The sequence below is a fragment of the Chaetodon auriga genome, chromosome 10 (assembly GCF_051107435.1).
Source record: "Chaetodon auriga isolate fChaAug3 chromosome 10, fChaAug3.hap1, whole genome shotgun sequence".
NCBI lineage: Eukaryota > Metazoa > Chordata > Actinopteri > Chaetodontiformes > Chaetodontidae > Chaetodon > Chaetodon auriga.
The window spans coordinates 5,097,165-5,115,875 of NC_135083.1; the positions used below are offsets into that span (position 1 = coordinate 5,097,165).

The 18,711-nt window shown below is 45.2% G+C and overlaps 1 protein-coding gene across 1 annotated transcript in view; it reads right to left on the minus strand.

Moving 5' to 3' along the window:
* itga5 (integrin, alpha 5 (fibronectin receptor, alpha polypeptide)) overlaps positions 1–15,506 on the minus strand; it is a 33,989-nt gene extending 18,483 nt beyond the window's left edge. Inside the window, exons 1-10 of the mRNA XM_076740909.1 lie at positions 15,102–15,506; positions 6,213–6,343; positions 1,866–1,966; positions 1,265–1,388; positions 1,055–1,116; positions 926–971; positions 709–834; positions 567–611; positions 283–326; positions 8–64 (exon numbers count right to left, since the gene is read on the minus strand). Coding sequence (XP_076597024.1) covers positions 8–64; positions 283–326; positions 567–611; positions 709–834; positions 926–971; positions 1,055–1,116; positions 1,265–1,388; positions 1,866–1,966; positions 6,213–6,343; positions 15,102–15,316 — 951 coding nt within the window. The 5' untranslated portion in view covers positions 15,317–15,506. The remainder of the gene's footprint in view (positions 1–7; positions 65–282; positions 327–566; positions 612–708; positions 835–925; positions 972–1,054; positions 1,117–1,264; positions 1,389–1,865; positions 1,967–6,212; positions 6,344–15,101) is intronic.
* Between the last annotated feature and the right edge of the window lie 3,205 nt (positions 15,507–18,711).

Below are 18,711 nucleotides of genomic sequence, written 5' to 3' on the forward strand. Positions count from 1 at the left end.
GACTCACCTGCTCGCCAGTGTAGTTAATCATGGTCTTCAGATCTGTACCATTCAGAATGGACACCTGCAACACAGCAGCCACATATGGTGAACGTCTTTTTTTATAAGGTCTAATATAAGCACGGTCTCTAGCATGGAATTCACTGCAAAAATAAATCCCACTGTGACAATATCACCGAGGCTGTTTTCTTTCTTTTAGTTTCCTGTATCAGTCCCAAGTATAAAGCCCAGGCCTCTCTTTCGAAAAGCTCCACAATGAGAGTGATGATTAAGCTTTCTTACCGAACCATAAAGCATGAGTCCTTTTGGAACACCAGCCACAAAATCTGAGGGGTGCACAGAGAGAAGATTTAGGAGGGAAAATGTGCAGGAGGGGGATAAGAGAATTCCAGTATTGATGACATTTCCAGCTCAATAATCATGTAAAATACTGGAGCTGACTTCAGTTTATGATCACTTCAGATGTAATATTTGAATTTGCATGCAACATCGCACATGTGTTTTACTTCCTGAATGCCTCATCTAACACTGGCCATGTGGCTGCATACATTATTTGATTGACTTACCTTCTATTCGATCACCACTGAATTCCCCAACAGCAACAGAGTAGCCTGTAGGCAAGAGTGGAGACATCAGCCTCAGCTTGCAAACAAATGAATGTATGTGTGAATGTACAGTCATCATAAAAGCCGTCTATATTAGCCTTACCTTGGTAGCTGTCATCATGTTTGGCCTGCACCTGTTTGGTCTGGATCTGGCTCTCCACAGACTGCATAAAATAGCCTGGGTAGTAAGCTTTGATAATGTCCTCCTTAGCGGCAGAGATCACCTGACCTAAATAAGACCAAAGAGAAATTAAAATAAACTTGGAAGGATATTTTGAGGGCTGGTTTTAAGGATTTTCACGTGGCTGTGTCCTACATACCTTGCCAGAAGAAGCTGCCCGGCCCTCCCAAAACAACTTTGCCATCCTGAAAGAAAAAAACCCTGAGAATTATTACAATGGAAAGGGAAAAGATGACCCAGGAAAAGATAACAGGAACGTAGTTATTACCATTGTGAAGTCAGCGCTGAATCCTCCCTGACAGTAACCCTGTCCCTCTGCATCACTGAGCTCTAAAACACACAGGAGTGGAGTGTCATGAATTTCATAAAAAAAAAAAACAAGTAATAAAAGGCCAGCTGTCATATCAAGAAATGGTATGAGAAATAAGAACAACTAATGTTACAGTCACTGTCAGACTTGAAGAGAGGTGACATTTACCTGTGCGGCAGGGAGCGTACTCCACAAATTTGGTGAAATTATGGGCTGAGAGGTAGCAGGTTCCTGTCGCGTCAGAACGAGGGATATCCTTTTCTGTCCGCCAGGAGTAGAGAGGGGCGCAAGCCTGGGGTAGAGAGGAGGTGGAGAGAGATGGGAGGAGACCTGGTGATGAATGGGGTGAGCTTTTAGGTAGGAGATGTTTTTCCAGTTGCAAGAACACCCTGGTGAACTCAGGAGGAGAGCCAGGCTGAGGTCAGTGGTACATCTGGAGCAGGGTAACCACGTAACTCAACCCAGGTCACAACCCTTACTATCAGACCAAACAAGAGGCGGCTCAACTTTGATGTCACAGAGGGGGGACGCAAAACATTTCTTTACAGTGTGTCAAGACTGGAGGTGAAAATTGAACCTGAATGAACAGCTTAATGGGCAATAAAGTTTCTTTACATTTCTGAGAACAAACACACTCCCCCTCACTCCAAGTAGAGAGTTTCTCACAGCCACATGGATAGTCGGCTTCACCGAAAGGCACAATCGTAACAGTGGAGAGCATCAGTGGTGTGCTGCAAAGCTGAAATCATCTCTGAGAGGGTCACCTTACCAGAATTGTGTCACCGTGAGAGCGCACAGTGGCGCCGAACCACTGGTGGGACTTGGAATCAACCTGATGTTCTGTGTTGTTCAGCAAGACGGTGCGGTCTCCTGAGGAAAACACAGGAAAATGACACTGATTAACAGCAGTATGGCAAAACATGCATTCCTTTAGTTGGACTTTGAGTATCCTAAGTCTGCCTTCCCTTCCCAGACCCTTGGAAACATCTGGACAATTGGCAGAAAGCAGGTTTTAAGACTCCAGTTGAAAAGAAATGTTTGCTACTCGGCCACTGTTCAGGAGACGGTAGTTCTCCTGTCGCTTGGCCGGGTTTGGACCGGACTGGTCTAGCTTAACCTCACTGACCCTTTGCTCTGTTTGACCACCTGTCCACTTACGCTGATCTCCCACATCAACACTTTGACTAGCAGCAGGTGACGTGACAGATGGCGTGGGGAGTCAGGTTTAAACACAGCTTTATTGGAAGACAGATGTGACGTCTGTGCTGCAATGAAGAATGAAATGCAAACAAATTGATTAGGCAAGGAGGTCACATCACTACCGTATAGCTCGTACACTGAGGGCTGGGAATTCAGAGCATCTGCAAGGGAAATGCACATGTGAGGTCGAGAGCAACCCAAGAAGCTCTGAAGAACCACCTTCGCAGTCCTGCAGACTAATTTCCCTTCTAAGCTTTGTCAAACCACAGAGCAGAGCAGCATCTCTGAGGGACTGAGGACTGACAGATACTGGACGAGATCATGACCCATGTGAATGTGAAGAAAGCAGGCTGTGTGTCTATATCCATGCCTGTCCGCCTCAAGTCTTCCTTCCCAGCCAACTAGGCAGCCTGGAGCTGCTCCGTGTCTTTGTGGAAACAGCAAAGGGGCTGCAGTCCAAGGAAAACATACACACTCTGGCCCGGCTTCCTCATAGCAACCCCTCAGTCATCTCTGTTTAGGCACACACACTTCTGTCTCCCTCTCTGTTTTCATTTTCAGTAGTATCTACATCTTCCTATTCATTTTTCTTACACTATCTCACCCACGCCTCTGTGTCTACAGCCCTTTCTCTCCTTTGCTTTCAGCGCTGCTTCCCCTCACCAAAGACGGTAAGCAGGGAGTTTTTTAATAACCCAACTGTATTTCTGCTTAATCTCCATCAGTGGGCTTTCCTGCTAACGTTATTCATCATGGGCCTACAGCAGCCAGCCCTGCCCACAGTGTGTTAAGTGGTCAGAAGTCCATGTGTGAAAAGAAGTGCTTTAGCCATATAGGCAATAACAGGACCAGCACTTCAAACAGCTTCTTATGGGCTTGTTACTTTAACTAATCAGCCTTAGCTGCATGGTGCGCTTACTTAAAGCATACACCTTGTTAATATTTTCATAACTCAGGGGTCTTTGTTTGTACAAGGCCAACCAGGGAAAGGTTGGTGCTGAACAGTGATTGTGTTGGTTTGAGCCATGTTACAAGGCAACCAGAGGTAGCAGTGGAAAAGACCTCCAGTAATCCATACAGCAGAACTGTGATAAGTTATCGGCCGTGTAGTCTTGCACAGCCAGATCTATCTATACTGGTGAAAGGTCTGGCTGCACCCATTATCTTTCCAGTATAGGGGTAACAAAAAAAAAAATGCTGTGACTTGTCTTTAAACCAATCACAATCATCTTGGGCCATCGAGGATGCGACGATGGTGCCCTTGCAAAATTACAAAGGGAAATTAAGTTTACACGTTGGGAGGTGAGTCCTGGCATTAAAATGGTTAAATCCCTGCCAAAGAAAAGATAAGAACTGCTAGTTTGTTTACATTCCTGAGGTTAGCAACCAGGTTAGAGTAACTCGCCATTTCCTCATAGGCCAGCCTATTGGCTGCTAGCTCTGAGGTTGTTGTTGTTTCCCATAGCGATAGTGATTTGGAAAACTGTAACACACAGATAGTGGAAGGGCCTGCCATTGGCTGCCTATTAGTTTACATCCGGTGAGTCAGACCACTGGCCATGTAAAAGAGAGGAAGTAAATCAAAGTAACTAGCTAAGTATAGTTCTCACATGGTGGCATTGGTTATAGCATTAGTTCTGCGTCAGTATAATGGGTGATGAAAAGTTCTGTTTGTTGTCTGTGAGGCGACTGAAGGAGTCACATGAAATGCTTTCAATGAAAATAGCGGCGACAGAGGGAAGCCCAGTAACAGCCCACAACAACATGTCATCTGACCGAAGCCCCCCTGGGAGGCCGGTTAGTGCAGTGTGCTGATGTGACATGGTGCCCGGCCCAGTCTCTCCCGGGACTGGCAGAGCAGTGTGGGGGTCTAGAGTGCGTCCCATAGACCCACTCTCGCCTTTGAACTGTGTGTGAGAGGACAGCCATTAGTGAGGTTGTGCCTCTCATTGCGTGTGTGCGTGTGTGTGTGTGTGTGTGTGTTTTTGTGTGTGTCGGTGGGGTCGAAGACAAATGGCTAAATTCACTCATCACATCAGCTGCCCCCTGTGGGAGTACCGACAGCAGGAAAACAGAGGGGGACAGAGCTCTGGTTTCTCCCTCTTTCCTCCGCTCCCTCACTCCCTCTGGCCTTCTTACCCTCCCTCCCTTCCTCCCATCCTGTATGTGCCCCTCTCACACCCTCCCTACTGCCCTCTCTCCCCTCTCAGATCCATAGAAAGGCTCTTATCTCAAGAGGAAGTGGATAGGAGGGGGCTTCTGGCCACTTTGACCCAATTAGTTAGGCTAATTAAGAGGGTCTGTGGCTTGTGGGTCAGAGCTCAAACACACCAAGAGACAGCGACACCACTTTGTTATAGGAATATACTGCACAGCAATAATCTAGTGGAAGATAAAATATAATGTAGCAGCTCTGCTTTACTCAAGAATTCAGAGTGGAGAAAGTTTTAAAAAATGAAAAATTCTGGATGTCAGCTTCATCGTGAATGTCTTTTTTTTATTGCTCTAGCTTTTACTATCACGATTGGCAAAGAAAAAAGTCACAGCTACAGCAAATGATTTGCAGCAGTAAATGTCATCCATGTAACAGCTGTTTGGCATGGCTGCATTTGCATGCACATGTCCATGTATTGAGTGTTCCTCCACTGTACGTGGTTCAGTCATGATCCAGATGTCAGAAACCGGCTCTGGCGCTCGAATCAGCTCCTTCAAAGCCCCTTAAAATATATGAAGGACATTCTCTGACAACCCACGGGACTAACCTTCAGTATGAGGCCTCGCTGCTTGCACATGACATCACTCGCTGTGGCCTCCAGCCAGCACCCGTGGATGCGCAACACATTTTATGTAGCAAGAAAAACAACAAAAAAAATAGTGGAGCAAAGGGTACCAAGCAGCGGTGGCCAATAAAAGAATGTTGTTAAACCAGTCTTGTGAAACACTCTGTGGAATATTTCTCCCTATTGTGCATTATGGACAGTGAATTTAAGTTGGCCTTCAATGCTAAGCTTTGATTTCTCAGGAAAGAAGCCAAAGTGCTGCAGAACTGTCCCTCTATGTTCATTCTGAAAGCTGGAAACTACACAGCGTTTTTACTTTGATTGCCCCGATCCTCACCTCGCCATGGCTACACTGTGCCAAACAGGCTGAGGGGTTCTCTGTCAACATACTGAAACATGAATCCATTCATTAGACAATCTCACAGACTTCCTCATGCTTCCCAAAACCACTTTACCTAATTCTGGCTCAACTGGAGCCCTTTTGTCAGGCCCGGTGGTGTCACCTTCACCTGTCATACAAACAGGGCATTTCATTGTCTGCCCTATTTGTTTATTGGTTGCTTATCTCCCTATAGCTCCTGGGGCAAGGCAACACAAACACAACCTAGAGGAAGGAAGGAGTATCCTTCAAAAAACCTCTTCAGCACCCCATTATCCCTTTCATCCCCAAAGAGAGGACACAAACAGGAAAAAAAAGGATCATCCAGGAACCAGCATAGCCAACAACAGCTCAGTGAAGTGGAACAGTGACGCTTGATCCAAACCTGCTGAAAGGAAATGCTCTGATGGCTTCAAAAGTGTACATACAAGCAGCAAACCTCAGCTATTTGAAGAGTTCAAACACCTTCTCCAGTTTCTCTACTTCTCCAGCAAGCTGGCAGTCACAGACAGATTGCATAACAAAAAATCATCAAGTTAGAAAAGCACTGCTTCCCATTAATTAATTTGTCCCGCCACAGTTTCATAAGCATCTATCACTGACCCTAACCCCAAAATCCTGTGGGGAAACACTGGAAAAGCATTTGCTGAAGATTTGTCTTCCAAGCAAATATCAGGAGAATAAAAAATAAATAGCTTGGCATTCGCGTTGACGCACAGATGTCAGACCTTCCCAAGAGCTGTATCAAAATGCTTACCTTCAGTATCAAACTCAATGGTGTGACAATCTGATTGGCTGAGGCTCCATGGACAGTAGAAGACGGATCCTCCCTCTGTCACTTTAACCTGCCTTGTGTTGGCCTTGGGAGCTCCTATCACCACACTCGCACTGCAAACAAGAGGCAGAAAGAGAGACAACTTGCTGTTACAAGTTTACCAAACCACAGGACCCTTACAAACCTGAAACTCTTTGCCATTGCTAAAGGTTTGTAGCTCTTAGCCTGGCCTCAATTAAAAAATGCATTCCAGACCTCCCACTCGACAGCTTTAAACATGAAGCAGTACGCACATTTTACCGCTTAGCGAGCTGTATTCTGACTCAGAAGCAAAACATTTTAACAGGTTGCAGCATTGCTATACATAATCCCATACAACCTGGGGAAACTGCTGCTATGACATGTGCACATGTGATGCTCATGGACATGTTTGCTCCACTTGTGCCGTCAGAAACACGAGGAGAAACACTCACACGGTCACACATGTATCCCTGTGGGGCAGATTCAATAGGAAAACAAGAAAGCAGACAGGCTAAGTGGAGTCACACTCTTGTTTCTTCAGCTGTGGCACTAAACTTCTAAGTCCTTGAGGCTACACTGTACGACGACAGGAAGGGCGGCCAACCACTTCAACTGACATAGAAAGAATCGGTGAGGTTGCAGGTGAGCACGGGACTAATGACATATAGGACAGCTTTCAGAGATGAAAGAAGAAAAAGCAGAGAGTGATGATTCGTTAATGGAGAGAAACAGGATTTGGGCACGGTAATGCTGGGAAAAATATCCCCCAGAAGATAATGTGTCTTAAGTGGAAGGCTTAGCCATTACCTCATTCTAGACGCACTTGACTTGACAAGCATCACAGATAGTTGATGGCACTGATGTGGGTAAAGGAGGCATGGGACCACTGAGACCAGACAGCGTCTAGGGGGCTCCAAAACAGGAAGAGCACACCCTTTCCTGACCTAGATCTTCCAATAGTGCATGAACGTTTACATTTTGGCTAAACTTAGAATCCTGCCCCAAAGGGGTCACTACTCAGCAGGGTCCAGAGGAAAACGGGGAGCTAGCATGAGTCAAAAAGCAGTCAGATGGTGCAATTTTCCAAGGCCTTGTGATCCACGATAATTAATCCCACTGAACCTATTTATTACCTCAGATGACAAAATGCAGAAAGTTATGGGATGGTTAATGGAAAAAAGTCTAACAGAAGTGGGCCAGTGTGTGTTGGTGGTCAGTACAAAGCTTTAAATTCATTTCAGCATCTATGGTTTTGAAAACACACAACTGCGGGAGAACAAAGGGAAGGCCACAGAGCAGAAGTTATGAGTTCAGTATCACACCGTTACTGTGGTCTTAATACCTCAAAAGAGATACAGCCCAATGCCAATTCCAAATGTGGAGCAGAAACTCCCAGTTTGTGTTGGAAGAGAGAAAAAGAAACAAATCGGTCCGACTTGGAGAGCACAGAACGGTCTCTGACCGCATGTGCAGACGCAGGAATATCCCAGCAGAGCAGCAGAGCTCCACCTGTACAATAATGTAAATCACAGAGGCTTCCTGGGATTCTCACAATGGGACAGCTGAGGATCTCCTGCGTGCTGTGTCAAAAACTCTTAACACAGAGATATGCAAGCAGTCAGTAAATATTTAACTCTGGCAGAGCAAACTCTGTTATTCTGTTCTGAACAAGTACTGTGCATACACACCTGAGAGCCCGAACACTTAAAAAAAAAGAAAACTATTAACTGTCTGTACAAGTTTCAGAGAAGGAGAACTGATGTTTCTATGGCAAAAAAAAAAAAAAAAAAACGTTTAGAAATAATGCAAGCACATGCATGCAGCAAACGACACCACTGGAGGAAAATGTACACACTAAGGAGGCCAAGGAAATTGGAACCCGCAGCATCTTTTGTTGAATCAGATCTGAACAGAGTCCAGCCATAGTTTGCCATGGCAGCTTTTCAAAGGGAAAAAATACAGGAAATAACACAACAAGCAGATCATGCAGATCATGCTTTAATCAGCAAGTTGGCAGTTGAAGCGGGTTTTCACTACCTTGCACAGATACACGCAGATGTGCAGACGCACATTCACACACACACACACACACACAAACAGATTGATAGCAATCTGAAAGTACTGTAAATGAGGAAGAATTAGCATTTAATGGGTCTTTATCTGGTAAGGATCAGTCTAGTCCTTAACTGGCGTTTCCCCGCCCTACACCTTATCTGCTAGCTGTGTGCTCAAAAGGTAGAGCTTTGGTATCATTAGCATTTAATGAAGTTCTAACTGCAGCTGGCCAAGTGCTGCATTACAAATTCCTTTGTAAATGTGGGTGGAGTGTATGACTAGCTCTTGGGATGGATATGCAAATCCAGGTAATTGGTAGGGGGCGAGCGATCCTCAGCTGTGCATCTGAAGGATGGACTCATCAGGCTGCATCTAAGTGGCTGCAGCTAAAGTGAGTCTAGACAAAAGACTTTGCAGGTTGATTAAAGCAGCACTGTCACTGGATTGATAAGGATCACAGCAGGCAAAGCTAAGGATCTGAAAAGCCATGACCAGTCGTTGGAGATGTTCACGGAAATGTTTTGGCTACTGGAGAATTAAACCAATCTTCACTTGCTCATTTGGCTGTTTCGTGTTGCTATGGACAAACAGCAAACCCATTTCACAAGAGAGAGACTTAACGATGTCCTAATGGGTCAGAAGGCGAATGAAAAGCATTAGCGGCTTCACCACGTCTAGCACAGTAAACCCCACCAGCTACCATACAGCAGCCACTAATGACCTCCACCACGCAGCTGACAATTAAGCATTAATTAAACTACTGTAAGTAATTTGGGCTGCGTGTGAGGAATGTGTAAACAACAGCCTCACTGTAAGTGAGGCCTGGGCTTGTCTCATTTGAAGCTCAAGCAATCAGAGGACATTCTACAAAAAAATCTCCCACCACACCATAATTGTCAGACTGCAACCACTATTTTATGTGGGGTTGAGAAATTAGGGGTGATGCAGAGTCCTGGAACTTGCTGATGTGACACTATTGTGCATAGCCATCGCTAATAAGGCCTATGATGAGGTTAGAGAAGGAGGTTGTCACAGGGCAAATTCCTCTGTTACCCCCCACCCTTTTAGCCCAAACATTTTTCCATCCATTCCACATTTAATTGTCTTCCAGCCCAGCTGCAGAGCTGATGTCACTTCAACACTATTATAACCAGTTTAAGTTAGAGAGAGAGGGAAAAAAAAATCACAATCACATTTGTTAAGCCAGCCAGTGCCGGCTGCAGTCACCATCTGCAGTCATAAACAGGACTCAATGCTTGCTACAGCACACATGCAAAGGGAAGGGGGGGGGGGGGGGGGAGGTGTGGCCTTCAAACCTCAGCAACACCTAAGAAAAAATGTACAGTGACCCACAGAGTTCACATTGAGCTCTCAACACATGCTTAAACACTGGAGTGGTTCCATATCAGTAAAGGAACTCAGATGCAGTGACCTGATTTGAGCCAGAGGCAGCACTTGACCTTTTACTGTGCTCACCCCAGCAGAGGAGAACAAATGGAGCATGCCAAACGAAAACATCTCTACCCCTTCTTCGACTCTGGAGAATAACTTTGCCGACATAATTAAAGGACGCCTGGATCAATGAGAGTGGAAATATGGAGCTGGACTGTCAGATGACATGTTCAACAAATTAATGAATAATTGTATGATGTCATACTGCGGCAATATTGACTTTTCAAAGCATGTGCGGGCAGCTGAAGTGAGATCAGCTGAACGACAGAAATGAGAAGCACAAGAAGTGTGTGATGACTTATTCTAGACCACATGGAGCCATACGAACAGTCTCACGTCTTCCCAGAGCCAAGGCCAGACAGAAGCTGTTTGAGTCCTTACGTCTGCCATATGGACCATGGTCTAGTCACACACCACATACACACATGTTCTCAGCGCTGCTGTCCAGGATTCTGGAGATGATGAGAGTAGCAGTGCCTGCTGGGATGGCGTGTGCTGACTACAGAGAGTCTACTGTGCTGAAGCCACATTTTTGTTAGTGGTCAGATGGTACTGTAAGTCGCAGGACCTGTAAAGGATCTGTACGTTGCTGCAGCAAGCCACGTCTTTTTTAACAATTTAGACATTTCCACATCCCAGGATGCACTTGAAAGGGAGCCACTGAGATCTGAACCCGCACCAACCAGTGTTGATCAGATAAACAGTCCAAGATGTCGAGGATCTGATTCCATCATCACCACAAAACCATTTCCTTAATATTCTCAAAAGGATAATGGTGTTGGGCAACAGGTGGCCTGCAAATTACAAGTGCTGCTGGCCAAGGCAGCCAAATGATGTCTTTTTTTTTTTTTTTTGTTATTGTCACACAGAAAAACGTGTGGCCATTAAAGGCAATTGGAAATGATAGTTTCTACTTCATGATTTACTCTGCAGAGCTGGTGGGAATTATTTGCCCAGTAGCTGAATCAGCAAGTGGGCACCAAACTGATTTAGCAATTGTTTTCACTTTCGACCGTTCAGCAAGCAGCAATCATCCTGTGGCTGGATTAAACCATCCTTATGGGGGCTTTTACAGTTAATGTGTATAAACCAGCAGCTGTTCCGTCAAAACCACCAACCATGCAAAAAGCATTTCACAAGTGGCAAGTGAGAAATTTGAAACATCCTGCGACTTATAAAACCAACAAAATGACTTGCACTCAAACTTATGCATTTTCTCAAACCAAACTGTTGCCCACCCCACCCCCAAATACAACCCCTCCCTCCCCCTTCATGGTCCAACTGCCCTAAAATCTTCCTGCAGGGAGTTTAACTGCTGGTGGTTCACACCTCTCCACAATGCCCACATCAGGGGGTCCGGTCCTCTCACCTCAGGATAGAGAGGCTGTTGTATTAAACATGGTGATGGAGACAGGAGGGGGTGAAGCAGCTGTTGAAACACTTTGTCTGTGCACCCCCAACCCCGGCGGCACCCACACACGCATGCATACAAACGTGCACACACATCCAGAGACAGTAATGGCCAGAGGTTACGTCTCATTTCCATCTCAAATATGAGTTCTCATGCTAATCTGAATTTCAGCCACTAGAATTTCATAGTGCACAAGCAGATGATGGCGTCATTTTCTTTCTGCTATATAAAGAATAGCTTTTATCAAGTTACCATGGATGTGAGTCATTTAGTGACCTGGGGTTAAAACAAACCAGACCTGCTGGCAGTCAGAGATTAAATCTAGAAAAGTATGAGTCAGGACGACCCTGACCAACGGCTAACTCCATTCCAGGGTAGACATGACGTCCTTGGGGCATTCCCGACCCAATACAGCAGACGTGACAGCAGGGTCCACGGGCCCTTTAAACACATCGTCACCATCTACACTGACATCTTTCTCCAGTGAAACACACACACACACACACAGGTTCATTATTTAAAGCCCCTTTTACAGACAGACCAGTAAAAGCTAGACAGGCACTTTAAGTTTCAGACAGACTGCAGTGTAGCCATGCTTAGTATATCCCGACTGACCTTTACAGCAGCAGACACTAATGTTCCCGACCTACTGGCCTGATTACCAAAGGTGCATGAAGTCTGACAACAGAAAATTACAGCAGCCTATAGCAGGCCAATAAATCAAGAAAGAAATGAGTTATAGTGAAAACTCCTCCGATGGAAATCAGTAAACAATTTCTGCCGTCAGACAAAGAGCCCCATTGTCTGCACGCAACGACAAGAACCTGGATGAAGAAAAGCTTGGCAGCCCAAATATACAAGCTGCGCTCCTGCAGCTCAAACACTTACTGGTTTGATTTAGAAGCAGGTCCATAGAAAAGGACACCAATGAAAACAATAACAGAAATAAGACTGATCATATATGGAGAGGGACCTCAGTGTAGACAGAGAAAACATTGCTGTTTTAGTGGCCAAAAGAGACCCTGGTCCAAAGTCAATATTAGTTCAACTTTAACCCTGTATGAGAGGGTGAACTCCAGGAGAGTGACCTACATGGACCGGCTGACCTCGGCTGTGTGCTCGTCATGGTCAAACCATCCGTGAGCTAATGCACATCACCAGCATGTTACTGAAACACATGCGTGGACTGGAACATATTACCCCATCAGAGCATCCTCCATCATTAGACATAGCTTTTTAAAGGCAATATAATCCCACTATGTGCTGCTAGAAAAGTCCAAAACAGTGTTTAAAATTTATGTTTCCTCAACAGCCCAACATTCGCCTGTTGACAGATACCAGGAGCTGTCTCATCCTTTCATATACTCCAGGAGAGGTCTGTTATTATGTACAGCCGCTGACCTTTGACTTTGTCTATCTCTGTATGATCCACTCCCTTATCCCCGCCTGGCACTGGAGAGAGTCAAAGAAGAGTCAGATACCGTTGTTTGATTAGTAAGTGTTTGAGGAGAGTGTCAGCCCTCAGAAGTCCTTCCCATGATGTAGAGGTGCGTGGGGACTGGCATACACGCAAGGAGTCAATCCTCACTCTCCATGAAATAACACACACACACAACAGGGGACCATCTATCCTCATGGCCTTCCTGTGTGTGCCTGACAAGAGCCGTCACACACAGTTCACAGACTCTATCCTCAGGCGTTCTTCCATGGTGGGCCAGTGTCCAAACTTAACTTTATTACACCAGGCCGAAGGGCACGACAGACCCGCATAATAAAAACTCATCGTCAAGAATGAGCAAAGAGGGAGAAAGTCAGCCTTTGTGTTTGTAGGCCTGATATTTATGGATGGGAGAGCTGTCTTGCTCCCTTGTCTCCGCATCTGCATCTGCCATCCGTCTCATTTCGCGAATGTACCACTATAGTCCAACCAAGTTTTTCAAAAGCAGCAGTAATTGTCCTCATAAGGTCGGAGCCAGGCTAACAGCGGCTCATCCTGACAAGAACAAACCCCCTGCTCAACCCTCAACTGACCTCACCCCAGGATTCCAGCTACTCCCCCACTCCCCAAAGTGTGGGCGATGATGATGTGACAGTAAAAACAAGAGATAACAGAGACTCTTTCGACTATACTGATATGTTTTGATGTGTCAACTTCTAAGAAACTGAATGAAAAGTGGCAGATACATGTGGTTTGCAGATAAAGTCATGACTCACGGTCTTAAATCTACTCTCTCGTGCTTTGTTTTGTTTGACATTTGACTTCTGACTACATATCATCTGCAGGAAAATTACAGGGCATTGGGTTGTAGGAAGCTACACTTAAACATTATTCCTGCTCCGCACATACGAACCATTGTCTCATCTCCTCCTCCATAAGAATGGCGTCTCAACTGCAGAAAAGTTCAGATTAAGTCATAAGTGAAATGACATCTACTCTGTCTCACACTTAATGAGACGAGGAGATGATGGGGAGGGAGGCTAGACAGTGGGGGAAGGTCTACTGGATGGATGAATTAAAAAGCCCTGCAGAATGACATCAGCATAGGAGGAAGTAAGGAGGGGGATGCTGGGGAGAGAAGAGGGGTCCATGCACTCAAGCTTCACGTCCTAAATCATACGGCTCTTCTGAAGCCTCTCTTCCCAGGCACAGAAACGAAGACCAATAGCAGCAGGCTTTTAAAGAGACAGCCAGGGCCAGGGGAAGAGGGGGGAAATCTCACCATGTCTGAGTGTCTGCCGTCCAGGGAAGCGGGGAGGAGAAACAGGGAAACTAGAGCTGCTGCTGGCGGCCCACTCGGCACAAAGCCCTTTCTCAAATCCCAGCGTGCTGGCTGGTTGAACAGTGGACTGAGACACCCCTGGTGCTCGGCAGACACAGACTCAGCCAGGAAGTCTGATTATGTCTGAGTGAAACCTTGACTGTGGCCACACAACCTTTTGTTAATGATTATGACGATTACAGGGTTGGGTCCAAGGCTCACCAAAATGTACAGAATGGGTAGCAACATAAATGCAGATCTGTCAGCAGTTAAATTAACCCATGCCTTGCTTTTCACTGCATCCCATCTGATATTAAGGTTATATGCTCCTAGGACAGTCAGGATGTCACATTATTATTTTCTCCTCATCCTGCTGGGGTGTTTGACCCGACTACAGGCATGTATGCTTGAGTTTAAGAGCCTAAAAAATGACTGATGCCAAAATCTCTTAAAAAGACAATCACAGCATGCTGGGTGTCACAGGGATCACATCCCCACCGAGCCAGGAAGCATCTCAGCCAGCAGCAGCATTTCAGACCAATGAGATGTGATTGCTAAAGGTTGCAGTTAACAGGCTTTAAAAGGCAGAACAGATTAAAAGGTCAGGATTAAATGTCCTTTTGAAGGGCAATAAGATTTGATTTAAAGGAGAAGGGTTTCATTCTTTGTTATGATGAAATAGCCACTCTTTTATATTGGCATTATTATAGTTAATGCAGGAGCCATCTAGAACACGAATGCAATTTCCTAAATATATTCAATTACAGTAAGCTGTGTGCGCACGGAGGGCGCGCGCTGTGCGTAAAGCATGTGTCCAGAGATCAGAGTATATACAAAGAACCCTGACTTAATGCCAGAGCCAAAACAACATCCCACAAGTGCATTTCGTATTTCCTATCGGAAACTTGTCCTGTAACTTTAACGGGGGAGTTGGAAATGTTCTCAAGTTTGGCAAAAACCTGCGATTTCATCCAAGGGAAAGTTTGCACGCAACATATTTGTGCAGAGCGGGGTATCGTGAAGCGCCCGGAAAAAAATCATAAACAAATGTGTCAGACTTTGTACTGAGCTTTGCTGCTGAAAAGCCACATAGTCTGTTTTAACTGTTAAAAGTATAAAAACTACAAAAGTATAACTACAAAAATACACAGTTTCTGTATTAAAGACACTCACCTGGAAGAATCAGCCAAATAAAAGTCAACAGCGTATCCGAAGTAGCTCCCTTTAGGTCCGCTGTAAACAGATGGGTTCTCCACGTCCAAGTTGAACGCCTCGCAGACAGGCTGAGAAAAAGTGAATAATAGCCCGATGATACAAAGGAGTGAGCGGGCGAGAAGGGCTAGCGTTAATGTCCCCGGCGTCTTTACGCGAAACCGTTCCAAGCCCATTTTTGACAATAAATTAATCCGCTAAAGTTTGCTTTAAATGGCGAAACTGTCCCAGTTTTGGCGCTATTCAGTCCGTAGATCAAGCCTGAAAACAGTGGTGGAGTACGGCTAAGACTGCATCCCTGTAACTCTAACCGGCCAGTATCTCATTAATGCTCCGTTAGCTCCTCTCCGCGTCCTCGCTCCTCTCTCTCCGGGCCCACGCCTTCTCCGCTCACCTACTCATGATACATGGAGCAGGGAGTTCCCACACCCGTGACAAAGTTTGGGAGAGGAGGAGCCTGTGATTCCCTAAAAATCTATGAAGGGGGGCTCTTCTCATCCACTAACCTATCTATAGTATGTTTATCAGCGCGGTAAAGATGTGGTTACTTTAGCACTTTTGAGTTCAGAAACTTTCTTATCTTTGACACTAAGATTATTAACTAAAAGAACAATGGGTCAAACATTCACCTTTTGGTTTTATCTTCAGCTTCTGAGATTGAAGCTGCTGTCAGAGAAGGCAGTCTGATAGGGGATCAGAAGCTCAATGAAACCTCACATTTCCACTAATACATGAGCGGCTGTGTGGATGCCTCTGCTGTCCATGACCTGATAAGCTTGTGGATATTTATCTCTTGACGTTTTCACTGATAAGTCAGGAATTCAAACTTGGAGCATCTCTCATTCATGGATTTGATATTTTGCAGCAGCTTTTTTTTCCTTTTTGTCTTTGCTAAAACCATGAATATTGACAGCCGACGCTCCACAGGTCAAATAAACTTCCCAGCACTTATTTGCACAACTCCACACTAATTATAACTTCATCACACAACCTTGCAGCTCAATGTGTGATCCATATGTTTTTCTTGCTAATTACAGCGTGGATCTGATTTTGGGTATATGATGTGCTCTGATGCTCTTGGTGGGGGTGTGGGAAGATTGCGTATTCCTGCCTCTGAGTCACACGAGACCGAGGAAAGTGGTTAGGCTGTGAAAAGCAACTACTCACAGAAATGAGACCTTTAATAAACCTGTCCTAGTCGGCTGGAATTAGTGACTGTTGGTTTAGCTGATTCACTCGAAGCCTCTGGGATTGAACGCAGGGGCCAAATTTGGCTGCATGGCAGTAGCAACATGAACTCTCTGTGAGTGCTGCTCGTATTTATAACCAGTCTGAAGCGGCAGGGAGGGAAGCCTGACTGCAGACTGGTGGGAGTAATCCAGAGCATCTGGGGAGGGGGGCAGTTCACAGCTGTTGGGGGCACTTGATGGTTCAAAGCCCTAATCCTGGAGGGGTCTCATTCTCTCACTCTGTTTTTAGGTCCACGGGATGAGATTGCAGATGAAGCAGGGCCAGAGTTCAAGGCGTGGTTGACAGAAAGACAGATTATATGCAGCCATTAAAATGATGTGGAGCCCAAACTTTCCCTCTGATGCCATGGTTTGGTTTTCAGAGCTCTGAAATGAGGAGATGTTTGTGCGTCTGCCACAAACATACCAGTGAAGGTATGTCAACACTTTAATTTGTGTTCGGGGATATTCTGACAGTCTGCAGCTAGTGGAGGTCGTCATCCTCATCTGAGTCCTATGACCTCATGGGTGAGGTTAGTCAGAGGGGGAAAGCAAACACTTTGGAAACAGATAATACTACTATCACCTCTTACTCACTGTCTTATTTGGTGTCGGCACAGCTCTTGTGTTAGCTATCTACCCACAATTATCTATGTGACATCTCAGAGAGATCTGCTCCCCTCTTTCCCCTCACACACGTCTGTTATGTGTGTCATCCAGTAGCAACTCAACCTCCAAGCCAGCTTATAGCCAGAGCCTGTTCTGCTTTCGGTGATGCATAATTGGGCCGGGCTCACTGAACAGTATTTTCCATCTTGCTCCAACTATGATTTCCGTTGAAAAAGGGGGTGTGGTTTTATTTCAATGCCTCTGCTTTGACATCATCACTTGGCCGCTATGGTAACAGATCTGAAGTGCAGCAAAACACTTAAAGAACATTTCACAGTACTCCACACAGCTGGCCAGTTATTTTAAATATAGACCTGACACATTGGCACTTCTGCAAGGCCAGGCATATATATATATATATATATGTACGAGCACATGTGCACATACGTTGGCTCTCTCCCTCCCTGGTAACTGAATTTTCCGATGAAGGGGGACATATTATTAATAGCTCTAGCAGAAGACCACTTAGTGTCATTATCTTCTCACAGTTATTTGAAGATAAGAAGGTGTCAACTCAGTGTTCTCATGCAACTGCTTCTCATTTACACATTACCATTCTTTATGAGGCTGTTAAACAGATGTGGTGACACATGAAAGGAAACGTACCTGTCACCTGTCTGCCATGATACTCTTTAAAGGAATAGTTCAACACTGTGGGAAATATCCTCATTTGCTGTCTTGATGAGGTTTAGTTGAGAAGATCAATGCTACTCTCAAATTGGTTTATTAACTATGAGCCAGGAGACTTTAGCTTAGCTTAGCATATATAGCTAGGCTAGCTCTGTCAAAATATAATTTGCCTCCCAGCACTCCCAGCATTATGTGCCCAAATATTTCTTAATTGTTCAGATTTAAGGTGCTGGAAGACAGATACCGTTAGCTTTGAACAGGGCCAGGCTAGCTCATTCACCCTGCTTTCAGTCTTTATGCTCAGCTAACCACCTCCTGACAGCTTCCTACAAGAAAGTAAATGTTTCTCAAAACGTGCAAAAGTTCAACTTTTGGGAAAAACTTTTCATGAACAATAAAGAAAACATCATAATAATTAATTAGGAAGCCTTGGAGGTGCTGTAAGACAATGTCTTAGTCCCAGTATTGGGTGGAGGTCACTTACTGTATGTTCTGATAGCACCCAGAGCCCAACACATAATCACTGTAGTTACACGTGTAAAACAAGAAAATAGGATTGAAGCCTAAAAATATGCTTTGGTTTGCAGCTATGCATGGCACAAGTAACATGCAGGCCATTGTGCGGCCTGTGTCAACGGCTGCCCATTGATTCAAATAAAAGTACATCTGTTCTGTCAAATGGGCCTCAGCCATATGACTGAAAACACCCCCTGTGTAGACAAGAAAGCAAATAAGTGCCCGTACTGTTCCCTTACTCTTAGTTTCTGAATTAAAGTAAAAGTTGTAGACTCTATTGCAGCAAACAACCACCACATCAATCCACCACTTTCAAATGATCTTCATCCCCTGAGGCACCGGCCTCCACCCCACCCTCATCTCATTTCTCTTTGTCGCACAAACGCCGAGCTCTCGCTGACGGGCTCCATGGGGGCGGGGTGGGGAGACACCCTGATAGCTGCCATCAGGCAACTGTTAGCGTTTTAAGTCACAGAATAAACACCATTTTACCACTTGGGAACAGACAGCAAATACAGCCCACAACA